General features: G+C 45.6%; 1 protein-coding gene across 1 annotated transcript in view; it reads left to right on the top strand.

Moving 5' to 3' along the window:
- The first annotated feature begins 2,386 nt into the window (after positions 1-2,386).
- BSG (basigin (Ok blood group)) overlaps positions 2,387-13,207 on the top strand; it is an 89,429-nt gene continuing 78,608 nt past the window's right edge. The window contains exon 1 of the mRNA XM_073586291.1: positions 2,387-2,573. Coding sequence (XP_073442392.1) covers positions 2,504-2,573 — 70 coding nt within the window. The 5' untranslated portion in view covers positions 2,387-2,503. The remainder of the gene's footprint in view (positions 2,574-13,207) is intronic.

The following is a 13,207-nucleotide window of genomic DNA, read 5'->3' as shown; positions in this document are numbered from 1 at the left end:
TTTATCGCTCCGTGGTGTCATTGGAGGAGGAGCCTCGGCTGATTGTCCCATCCAAGAGCCTGAGGACCGTGGCTCCAGTCGCCCTTGTGTCAGTCGCTCCGGACAAGACATTTGTCCTTGCCCTTCTGTGACCGGAGGTCCTCTCTTGGGCTCACTCGTCCAGGGTGGGTGGACATATTGGGACAAAACGAACCTCTGAACTTCTGGCAAGGACGTACTGGTGGCCGCATATGGCCCGTGACATCAAGGACTATATTCAGGTGTGCGTCTCAGAATAAGTCCCCTTGGCAGCGGCCCGCTGGGCTACTTTACGCCCTGCCGGTAGCGGACAGGCCCTGGGAGATGGTCGGTATGGACTTTGTGGTGGGACTGCCCAAGTCCAGGTGCAGCACCATCATTTGAGTTGTCATCTCTGCATGGTGGACTCCGGGTTGCGATCGCACTTTATTATATATTTATTACGATCCGCAACCCTAACACTCCCATCTGGCTTCTGGAAAAACGGATCTGTCGAAGAAACGGATGAAAAAAAACGGATGCGACTGATTAAGCAGATCTGCTAGACGGATCCGTCGAAAAAACGGATCAGTTGCATCCGTTTTTCACTATTTTCGACGGATCCGTCCTTCCATCGCGAAGACGGTTTTGACTGACGCCAGAAGACTGAAGTGTGAAACAGGCCTGAGTCACAGTTGTGTCAGTATCAGGCTGGGATCACACATGCGAGGAATACAGCCACGTCTCGCATGTTAATACCCGGCACTTGGGAGCTTGCGGCTCCATGTATTGCTCTGTGGCCGCACGCTCTGCTCCTGAGTGTCGGAGGCAGTGCCGGGTATTAACATGTGAGACTTGGCTGTATTCCTCGCATGTGTGATCCCGGCCTTATATAGCGAGGAACACCATGGCGGTGCTATAGGATTGGTGGGGTGTGCCTCCACGGATGGGCAGAAGGGCACCCTCCTCCGCAGTACAATGGTGCCGTATAGCGCATACCCGACAGCCGCTCCAAGCTTTCCCTATCGGGCAGGCTGCAAGAAAGAGCCCAGTGCAGCCCCACGGGGAATGGATTGGGCGTCAGTAAGTGCACTGCAGCGCCATTCTAACGATATGGGTCAGACCCCACGTATGAGACAAGGCTGAAGTTGGTTGGCTTCTTAACCCCTTAATGACTGCCAATACGTCTTTTAACTGATGTGAGATATAAGAAAATAGTCTCCCCATACAGGTGACAATCCAGCATCTGTCGGCTGTACACTATAGCTGACAACTTGCTGCATCAGCCACGATCAGTGTTTGCACCGCCCAAATCTTTTTAACCCCTTAGATGCTGCTGTCAATAATGACATCATCATATAAATGGTTAAGAGAGTGTGGGGGCTTCCTCTTTATCCCCATCTGCACCCTAAGATCATGATTGTGTGGTCCTGATGTTTGCAACGGCAATTAAGGACCAAATAGCGGCCTTAGAGTCTGACAGCTGTTGTAACCTGTTCAGAAGTCAGCGACATTTAGGTGGTAAAAATACACTTTTTCATTTCTGTCATGCCACATTGCATTAGTTCCTGAAAATCACCTGAAGGGTTAATAAACTACCTGACAGCAGTTTTCAATATGTCAGGGGTTGCTGTTTTTAAAATGGTACAACTTTTGGGGGTTTCCCAATGTATAGGACCCCCAAAGTCACCTCAATCCTGGATAGGTCCCAAAAAAAAATACATTTGATACATTTCCTAGCTCAAATGAAAAATTACTCTCTCTCTCTCTCTCTCCTTTAAAATTCTTCATTTGTCGGATCCGTCAAAAAAACGGACAGGTGGCATCCATTGTCATCAGTACTAAAACGGATCCGCCATCCGTCCTTTTGGCAGATTTTGACTGATGCAAAAAACTGAAGTGTGAAAGAGGCCTAAGAAACCAACTTCAGCCCCGAATAAGAAACAGGACGCATAAAACTTCAGCCCCGAATAAGAAACAGGACGCATAAAACTTCAGCCCCGAATAAGAAACAGGACGCATAAAACTTCAGCCCCGAATAAGAAACAGGACGCATAAAACTTCAGCCCCGAATAAGAAACAGGACGCATAAAAACATCATCCTCATACCGTGACATCGCCGACAACACCTCCAAGATGAGGAGGGGCCTACAAATGACAAGGTATGGGGAAACAGTGGCCATGACGCGCACACCCCACTGTTCTCAGCGTGCAGCAAGCATAGCGCCAGTACCACCCACAGCGCCATCTACTGGAGGAGACGGAGCACCCGGTTCGTCTGATACACACTGGAGGTCACATGGTCGTCGTGTGTCACGCGCTGAGGACGCTGCAGCCATTACACCCCACCCACTACGTGAGGACATTGGCGAACACCGGAAGTGCGTCGAGCTGCGCTCCGCCCACGGACTTCAGGAAGCAGGTGACCCGCTCCTCGTCTCCATTGGCTGTCGGACGGTGAAGAGAAAAGACGCTGGTAACCTGTGTGGCCGGGGCGCGCTGCAACATGAACGGGTCCGGGCTCTTAATCGCTGCTGTGCTGCTCGTCCAGAGCTGGAGCGGCGCCGAGTGCTCAGGTACACGGCCTCTGTTAGAGGGCAATGAGGACACCTGGGTTGCTTAGTGCTGTCGCCGCCATTGGTGACCCCGGTGCCTGCAGGGCTTGTGGCGGCCCAGGTGATGGGCACAGTCATGAGGTCGGGTCCTGTGGGACTGTGTTGTGGCGGTTCCTGTGTGGTCAGGCCTCCTCTGCTTGCTGTCAGTAGATGGAAGGCTTTCTTCCCGGCACCTGGACAAGGCTTGTTCCCATATGTGCAGCGTGAGCTTCAGCCTGCTCCATGTCCCAGCCTGGTAATTGCAAGCGGTGGTCTCCTCGGGGAGCCACCTCTGATCTCTGGATGGAAGCCACTTATCTAGTGACAGGCCACCATTGTAGGTGTGGTGTTGGACATATGTTAGAACACCAGTTTAGAGGCAAATATTTTTCCCCGTATCTGGCTTCCTAATGTGTCCAGCCCCACACCTGCTATGGTGGCCTGTCACCACTGAACTGATTGTTACAGCTCATTAAGTATCTTACACTTGTTATCTAACAGTTTAGCCAAAGGGTAACACTGCTCCTTGTGGAGAGTGCTCAACATGTCCCTCTCCTCAAGGAGAACCACTACCTCTTGGATACTGGTCAGATGCCTCTCGCACCCTGCGCTGATGAGGGGCAGTACCCCAAAACAGTGTCTGCAAATTGAGCTTCTGTTTCGGCTTTTATTAGGATAAAAGCCGTAACCAGAAGCTCAATTTGCAGACACTGTTTTGGGGGTACTGCCCCTCATCAGCGCAGGGTGCGAGAGGCGTCTGACCAGTATCCAAGAGGTAGGCTCGTTAAAGGGTAGATATTGACTTGTAGGATTGCTACTTTCTATAGTTGGCAATAGAGTTCTAGACCTCTTCCTCTCTGCAGAAACAATTGACTACAAATTAAGGCTGAGTTCACACGTCGCGTTTTTTTTGCGGTGGTTTTAAACGCACGATTTTGCTGCGAAAAACAAGCATCCCATGCAATCCTATGGGATTCCGCAATGCTGTGCTAATGCTGCGTTTTTTTCTGCGGCGGTATTGCTCTGCGGTAACCGCAGCATGCTCATTAATTTAGCGGAATCGTGGCGATCCCGCACCCATAGGATTGCATTGTTCCGCTTACTTCCCGCATGTGGCTGTGCCCACCATTCAAAAAGTAAGCAGAACATTTGTGGATGGTGCCCACTGTCCGGAGGAGACTGTCCTCCAGGCTGTGGGTGCCATATCCCTGTAAAAAATAGAAATGAAATAAAAGAAATATTGTTATTCTCACCTTCTGGCGTCCCGCGCAGCCTTCCCGCCTCTCTCCATGCTCCTGGTCCCAGTTATCCTTTGCGAGAATGACCGTGATGACGTCACGATCTCGTGTGAGTGCGATGTCTTGCGGTCATTTGCACAAAGGATTACTGGGACCAGGAGCGTGGAGAGAGGCGGGAAGGCTGCACGGGACGCCGGAAGGTGAGACCAACAATATTTGTTACTTTTTTTTCTCTTTTTACATTTTATCTTTTACTACTGACTACTATAGGCAGCCTCAGTAGTAAAAAGTTGGTCACACTCGTCAAACACTGACGAGTGTGACCAACCTGTCAATCAGTTCTCCAAGCGATGCGGTGTGTTTAAACGCTAATTACGCTTGCAAATCGCTAGTTTTTCCGCTGGAAAATCGCAGGAATTTAAAATGTGGTTTTCCCACGGAATGGAATTTCAGAATTCTCACGGTAACTTCTGCAGGAGTTCCGCTACGTGTGAACGTAGCCTAAATCTTATATACATCACTCTTATTAGATTAGTTGGTGAAAGTCAGAAAATGCCTATTCTAATAAACACACGGGTTATTCTATTCCTCAAATAACGGCACACTTCTTGGATAGGTCTTACCTTTGTGACAGCTGAGGTTCCAAGCCGATCCCAAAGATAAGGGGGTTGCTTTCTGTGCGCAGCAGCCCCTAACTGTACAGACTTCTACAGCCAGCACCAGTTATTGAGTGGACCAGGCATGATGCTGCACAGGGAAAAACCTTTATAAGCCTTATCTGTGGCCTCTTCATTCTCAGACTTGGGTAGGGTGCCTTGAGTTTTGACCACTGTGTGATAATATGCAGCAGCATGGTGGCTCAGTGGTTAGTACTGTTGCTTTGCAGCTCTGGGTTCAAATCGCACCAGGGACATCTGCAAGGAGTTTGTATATTCTCACTGTGTCTGTGTGCTTCCCCCAGGTTCTCCGGTTTCCTCCCACATTCTAAAGACATACCGATAGGGAATTTAGATTGAGCCCCAATGAAGCCAGTGATGACAATATATGTAAAGTGCTGTGGAATATGATGGTGCTATGTAGGCAATGTAAAATATTTCATTTTGTAACAATATCCTTGTCAAGGAATTGCTGTGCTTGTGGATCCATGTACTTGTATAAATATCCTTCTTTTTTTCACTTAAAACTGTACCAATCCGTTAACATTATTTGCCATATTAACAAAATACTTGTGCATGGCAGCATTCATCGCTGCAAGGACTGCTTGTAAACCGTAGACAATCCCATATCAAATGTGCTAGTTCTGTCTAAGGGCTCACGGACCAGTCCATCTCCCTGGTGTGTACAGGCCTCTAGCAGTACCTGTTGTCTTCTTCTGCATACATCACTAATCCACTGAGTTCTATATTTTAGTAGAGAAATATTGAGCCATCTTGTTTAATAGAACATTCTCCTAATGTGACAGTGTACTGGATTTGATAGTACAGTCAATCTAATTACATGGGAATTGCTCATGCAATGAGATTTTGAGTATAGTAAGCCTATTGGCCTGTTAATAATCCTCTTTAAAATATTTGGCTGCCTTGGGACATGGCATGTGATTCCAGCTGGCGCTCTCCTCAGTAGCATGCATTCTTCAGCAGAGGCAGCCTTGTTTAGTCACCCTGCTGCTAATCCTCAGTATGTCTGCTCATGACAGTATCTTATTGGTACACTGGCCCTTTGTTTTGGGCTCTTATCTGGACAGCACCTGTTTTTAGCTCTTTGCATATATATGGGGCATGCATGTGAGGCTTCTAGGTGTTGGCAGCTCTGTAGCTGAGACTTGCTGTATAAGGGAGCCCAAAGATGTGGGTTCACCATGCAAATGATCAGATCTATTGAGAGCTCTTGACTGCCCTTTGCAATTTGGTAGCTATTTATACTATTTCAGCACATGGAGGTTTTTCCTTAAGTTTCATGTCTTAAACAAAGTTCACATTAGGCATCTTTTCAGCATTCTTTTTTTTTTTTCTGCAGGAAAACCTGATCTCTTGGCAGGAAAGAAGCTGCTGAAAAAAAGCATATTTTCTTGCAGTGGTTCTGGCATGCGCTATAGAGTTGTCTCTTGTGCATGCTGATAAAATTTAGTGTTGGGAAAAAAAATGTCCTATTCCATAAAATCTGGTTTTGGTACGCAAAACGCAGCAAATCATTATTCCTGCATGTTCTGGTGCGTTTCTTTTTTTTTTTTTTTTTTTTTCATTCATGTCAGTGGGTGAAAAACAGTGAGAGTGCTCTGTTTAAAAAAAAAAAAAAATTCAAAGCACAAATACTGATGACAAAACAATATGTGCGTGCTTGAGATTTCTAAAATCTCATGGGCGTTGCTTGCTGGTACTGTAAAACGCAGCTTAAAATTAGCATAAATACCTAGTGTGAACTTTGCCTTCTTGTCTTATTTGGCTCATTGATTACACTGTGCTTGGCAACAATAGCTTCTAGTGCTTAGTATTGCAGTGCTGTCAGGTTCTGTTAGGGGTGCCTGGCCATGCCAGGGTTAAGGCTACTTTCAGACTTGTGTTATGAGGCACAGCTCTGCCCCAGCCACGCCTCCTCCAGTCAGCTCCTCCTATGGGCGCATGATGCTGCATGCGACCGGTGTACCCTATATTTAGTGTTGGGTACGCTGGCTGTGCGCTGGTATGTTTTTGCCGGCACATGCGCCCTTCTTGTGCTGCGCTGAGCGCACAAAAATGCAACACGGTGCGTTTGGCGCATGTCGGCGCAGCGCAAAAAGGGGCAAAAACATACCAGTGCACGGCCGGCGTACCCAACGCTAATTAAAGGGTACGCCGGTTGCATGCAGCGTCATGTGCCCATAGAAGGAGCTGACCGGGGGGCGGAGCTTAGCGGCGGCCCTGCACTGCACCTCATAACGCAAGTCTGAAAGTAGCCTAAGGCCTCTTTCACACTTCCGTTTTTTCTTGTCAGTTAAAATCCACCAAAATGGCGGAAAGCGGATCCGTTTGTAACCGTTTTTTTGACGGATCTGTTGAATGCAGAATTTTAAAGGAACCGCAGTCCGAGAGAATTTTTTATTTTTTTTTCCACCGCCAGAAAGGATTTCGGGGTTAAATCCCCGGCTGACTTCCTTTCTCCGGGCATGCGCACTGTAAAATACGGATCCTACAGCCAAAAAAAGTTGCAGGGTCCGTCCAGGCATGCCGGCGGACGCAAACATTTTGGTGGATCCGCAAAAAAACGGATCCAACGGATGGCCATCCGTCAACATCCGCCGGTAATGCAACTCAATGGGGGAAAAAACAGATCCGCCAAAAAAAATGGCGGATCCGTTTTTTCAAAAACTGCCGGATTTTGACTGATGGTCAAAAACGGAAGTGTGAAAAAGGCCTAAGACGTGTGACTTTTTTCTTTTTTTCCTTTTCTTTCTCTCATTCCTCAGTTTTCCTTACTTTTTTTTATAGCTTTCTGGGGTGCCAGCCTTGGCATTCTTTGATACCCTAACAGATCCCTTTCAACTGTCACCCTTATAAGTTGTTGCCGTGTGCTTTTTGCCTTAAATGGAACCTGTCAATTTGTGCTGTCCAATCAATGGGCAGGATGAATCTGAGCCAGGTGGCAAGACTGAAGCCTGGTATGTTTCTCTGAAATGGCGAAAACTGGAGGGAGGGAAGTGCAGAGAGGCATGAATAGTCCAGACCTCTCAATCTCCTTCCCCCTACTGGCTGTTTTCTCCCTGCGCTGCTTCGGCATTGACAGGTCTGTGTGTATAAGACCGTAAAAAAAAAAACACCTTTCCAAAGTAAAATTGAATATCACCTGCCATAAATTTTTATCATAAATTCTTTGGCTTTCAGAGGGTTATAACTGAGATAAATCTGTAGTCATATCCTCATGCACTTTTTGCTGATTGAACCTATAAACTGGGTGGTAATAACAACAATAACAATAATAATAACAAGTTATATTTGGGCCAGCAAGGATGGTGGCAAAAGTATACATGCATGAAACCCGGAACAGATACTATAAACGGGGCGCTGTTCAACTTATTACCTGCAGTTCAGGTTGTATTTGTTGAGCCCGCTCTAATGACGATACATGCTTGCCATGCATTTTGGTCCTGAGGATACCCAATAATATTATGGTACTGTGAACATAACTGAAATGTATTTCATTGATCTGCATATTCCATTGTGCACTTATATCATGTGATCTGATGCAAGTACTTGTGTGCATCTAATTGTAGTTGTATAGTTTCTTCATTGTCTCTCTTCAGTGGGGGGAAATGAGCATTGCTCACTTGGTCTCCAAAAATATAGACTTGATATTTCACAGGGCTGTGGAGTCGGTAAGCCAAACCTGCGACTCCGACTCCTCAATTTCCCTTAAGGTACTGTCACTCTTAGCGATGCACCAGCGATCCTGACCAGCAATATGACGCTGTCAGGATCACTGGTGCATCGCTAAGTGGTCGCTAGTAAGCTGCCACACAGGCAGATCTCACCAGCGACATAGCAGGGGTCGCTACTTACCTGTCAGACGAGGCGATCCTGACGTCCACACGTCGCTCGTCGGCGCCACAGGAAGCCCAGCAGGAAGCTGACTACGAGAAACGGCCCAGGACGTTCTCGCGCGATCAGTTATAACCAACAGGGAGCCGGTCGGAGGTAAGTATTACACATAGCGATATCGCTGCTACGTCACAAAAACCAGTGACGTTCTAGCAATATTGCTAGCGATATCGCTTAGTGTGACAGGCCCTTTACACAGACTCTGACTCCACGACTCCGACTCCCACATATATTGCTTATATTTAAGTGAAAAATTTATTGTAGTATAATGTGAACATCAGACATTTAATCATTTTTATGATACAATATTCAAGATATTTAGAACACAATATACCATATATTTATTGGAATACAACTTTAGCACACAAACCGTAATAAACTGTAAATATGTAATATTGAAATATATACAGTGCCTACAAGTAGTATTCAACCCCCTGCAGATTTAGCAGGTTTGATAAGATGCAAATAAGTTAGAGCCTTCAAACTTCACCCAAAAGAGCAGGATTTATTAACATGCATAAATTTTACAAACCAAAAAGTTATGTTGCTCAGTTAAATTTTAATAAATTTTAAACATACAAGTGTGGGTCAATTATTATTCAACCCCTAGGTTTAATATTTTGTGGAATAACCCTTGTTTGCAATTACAGCTAATAATCGTCTTTTATAAGACCTGATCAGGCCGGCACAGGTCTCTGGAGTTATCTTGGCCCACTCCTCCATGCAGATCTTCTCCAAGTTATCTAGGTTCTTTGGGTGTCTCATGTGGACTTTAATCTTGAGCTCCTTCCACAAGTTTTCAATTGGGTTAAGGTCAGGAGACTGACTAGGCCACTCCAACACCTTGATTCTTTTGCCTCTTGAACCAGGCCTTGGTTTTCTTGGCTGTGTGCTTTGGGTCGTTGTCTTGTTGGAAGATGAAATGACGACCCATCTTAAGATCCTTGATGGAGGAGCGGAGGTTCTTGGCCAAAATCTCCAGGTAGCCCGTGCTATCCATCTTCCCATGGATGCGGACCAGATGGCCAGGCCCCTTGGCTGAGAAACAGCCCCACAGCATGATGCTGCCACCACCATGCTTGACTGTAGGGATGGTATTCTTGGTGTCGTATGCAGTGCCATCCAGTCTCCAAACGTCACGTGTGTGGTTGGCACCAAAGATCTCGATCTTGGTCTCATCAGACCAGAGAACCTTGAACCAGTCTGTCTCAGAGTCCTCCAAGTGATCATGAGCAAACTGTAGACGAGCCTTGACATGACGCTTTGAAAGTAAAGGTACCTTACGGGCTCGTCTGGAACGGAGACCATTGCGGTGGAGTACGTTACTTATGGTATTGACTGAAACCAATGTCCCCACTGCCATGAGATCTTCCCAGAGCTCCTTCCTTGTTGTCCTTGGGTTAGCCTTGACTCTTCGGACAAGCCTGGCCTCGGCACGGGAGGAAACTTTCAAAGGCTGTCCAGGCCGTGGAAGGCTAACAGTAGTTCCATAAGCCTTCCACTTCCGGATGATGCTCCCATCAGTAGAGACAGGTAGGCCCAACTCCTTGGAAAGGGTTTTGTACCCCTTGCCAGCCTTGTGACCCTCCACAATCTTGTCTCTGATGGCCTTGGAATGCTCCTTTGTCTTTCCCATGTTGACCATGTATGAGTGCTGTTCACAAGTTTGGGGAGGGTCTTAAATAGTCAGAAAAGGCTGGAAAAAGAGATAATTAATCCAAACATGTGAAGCTCATTGTTCTTTGTGCCTGAAATACTTCTTAATACTTTAGGGGAACCAAACAGAATTCTGGTGGTTTGAGGGGTTGAATAATAAATGACCCTCTGAATAAACTTTTCACAATTTAAAAAAAAAAATTAAACAAAGAAATAACATTCTTTTTTGCTGCAGTGCATTTCACACTTCCAGGCTGATCTACAGTCCAAATGTCACAATGCCAAGTTAATTTCGAATGTGTAAACCTGCTAAATCTGCAGGGGGTTGAATACTACTTGTAGGCACTGTATATATTCTCCCTCTCCCTCAAAATTTGGCAGTGTCACACGTCTGGACCCCGAGAGCGTCTTAAGCTATGTTGAGGTGAAATTTTAACCCTGTGCGTTCCAATTCACCAAACAATTTTGCCCCTATCTACATACTGGGGGAAAGTGTGTGCGTATCAAGCCCCGCCCCTCATTATGATGTCACAATGGTTGCCATGGCGACGCTGATGTCGTCATAGGTTGCAAGCCCTGCTGCCGCTCATTATGACGTCATAATGGTTGACTATGGGATGGAGGATATGTATGACGGGTATATGGGCACGGGACTATGGGATGGCGGATATGTATAAGGGCACGGGACTATGGGATGGAGGATATGTATTATGGGCATGGGACTATGGGATGGAGAATATGTATGATGGGTATATGGGCATGGGACTATGGGATGGAGGATGTGTGGTTTTTGACAAGCGTTTTTGCATGCGTTTTCCTAAGCTTTTTTTTTTTTTTCTTTTTCTTCCCCCATATAATTGATGGTATGCAGAATCGCAGGTGATTCCGCAAAATTAATGAACATGCTGCGTCTTTTACTGCCAAGGCCTCTTTCACACTTCTGTTTTGTCAGTTAAAATCCGCCAAAATGGCGGAAAGCGGATCCGTTTGTAACTGATGCAAACGGATGCCAGCGGAGCGTTTTTTTTTTTTTTGACAAACCCGTTGAATGCAGAATTTTAAAGGAACCGCAGTCCGAGAGAGATACCGTCCAGGCGTGCCGGCGGACGCAAACATTTTGGCGGATCCGCAAAAAAAGGATCCAACGGATGTCCATCTGTCAAGTTCCGCCGGTAATGCAACTCAATGGGGAAAAAAACGGATCCGCCAAAAAAAATAGGAGATCCGTTTTTTCAAAAACTGGCGGATTTTGACTGATGGTCAAAAACGGAAGTGTGAAAGAGGCCTAAGCGATTCCACAGTGGTAAAAAAAAACGCACCATTGGCACACGTGCGTCTTCTATTAAAAATGCATGGAATGCTTTTTTTTTAAGCGTTTCCACGGCAGAATCGCGTGTTTAAAAACGCCGCAGAAACGCTTAAAAAAAGCTATGTGGGCACACAGCCTTAAAGAACTGATGGCAGTGGAGTTAGCAATAAGAAGGCTCCTTGTATCCCTACAGGTTCATCATGTCAGGATACTCTCCGACAATCGGGTGACAGTGGCCTACATCAATCACCAAGGGGGACCCAATCGAGACCCTTAATGTAGGTGGTGGATCGGATATTCCACCTAGCAGAAAACAATTTCCTGTCATAAGCAGCTCTTCAGAGAACATCAAAGCGGACTTTCCAAGCCACAACTCGCTCAGTCAGGGAGAATGGATACTGAATCAAACCATCTTCAACAGGATTGTACAAATGTGAGATGGTCTGAACATAGACTTCTTTGCCACCAGGGGGAACAGGAAGGTAGAATGGTTCTGCTCTCAATCCAAGAGGATCCACTGCTGGTGGTGGAACTTCGGCCTGGCTTCTTCCCTCCAATACCCCCGATTCTGTTGGTGATAAGGAAGATCGGAGAGGGCAAAGGCTATTTTAACCCCTTAACTCCCAGAGCTGTTTTCATTTTTCGCTCCCCTTCTATCCAGGGCTGTGGAGTCTGAGTCGTGGAGTCGGTGCTCATTTTGGTGGAGTTGGTATAAAATGGACCGACTCCTAAAATATATAATAAATTGGGTACAGTAATTCAATGCAGGATGTGCTGAATATTTTTTCATAGGAGTTTGGGAAAGTTATGAAATGTCCTATAAATGGCTGTTATATTCCTGATCTAAGGCTACATTCACACACAGCGTTTTTCCTGTTTTTTGAGGATACGTTTTTCAGCTGCAAAAGCTGATCATCTTTTTAAAAAAACTGCATCACCTGAAAGGTTTTTTGAGCTCATAGATAATGTTTTCAATAGCAAAAGCAGATTAGAAATCTGCTCTATCTATCCATTTATCCATATCTGTCTATCCATATCGTATCTGTACCAAAAAGAATGAAAACCGGGTAGTACATATATATATTCTGTTCTATCTAAATATCTTGATTATTGGATCATAAAAATGATTAAATGTGTGAGGTTCACATTGTACTACAATAAATTTTTCACTTAAATATAAGCAATATGTGTGGGAGTCGGAGTTGGAGTCGGTGTAAGGGAAATTGAGGAGTCGGAGTCGCAGGTTTGGCTTACCGACTCCACAGCCCTGCTTCTATCCAGAGCCATAACTTTTTTTTATTTTTCCCTCAATATGGCCATGTGAGGGCTTCTTTTTTTTGCGCTACAAGTTGTACTTTTGAACGACACCATTGGTTTTACCATGTCGTTTACTCGAAAACGGGAAAAAAATTTCAAGTGCGGTGAAATTGCAAAAAAGGGCAATCCCACACTTTTTTTTGTTATGACTTTTTTGCTAGGTTCACTAAATGCTAAAACTGACCTGCCATTATGATTCTCCAGGTCATTGAGTTCACAGACACCAAACATGCCTAGGTTCTCTTATCTAAGTGGTAAGAAAAAAATTACAAAATTTGCTGAAAAAAATTGCGCCATTTTCCGAGACCCATAAAGTCTTCATTTTCCGTGATCTTGGGTCGGATGAGGGCTTATTGCATGCCGAGATGGTGTTTTTAATGATGCCACTTTTTTTGCAGATAAGTTCTTTTGATCGCCCATTATTGCATTTTAATGCGGTGACCAAAAAAAGTAATTCTGGCGTTTTGTTTTTTTTTTTGTTTTTTTTCCTCTACGCCATTTGGCTTTTTTTTCTATAGATTGGCA

The sequence above is a fragment of the Dendrobates tinctorius genome, unplaced genomic scaffold (genome assembly GCF_039654945.1).
Source record: "Dendrobates tinctorius isolate UK_male_01 unplaced genomic scaffold, ASM3965494v1 ptg000092l, whole genome shotgun sequence".
In the NCBI taxonomy this organism is placed as follows: domain Eukaryota; kingdom Metazoa; phylum Chordata; class Amphibia; order Anura; family Dendrobatidae; genus Dendrobates; species Dendrobates tinctorius.
The sequence above is the reverse complement of the archived record's forward strand: the minus strand, read 5'-3'. Positions and strand labels throughout refer to the sequence as shown.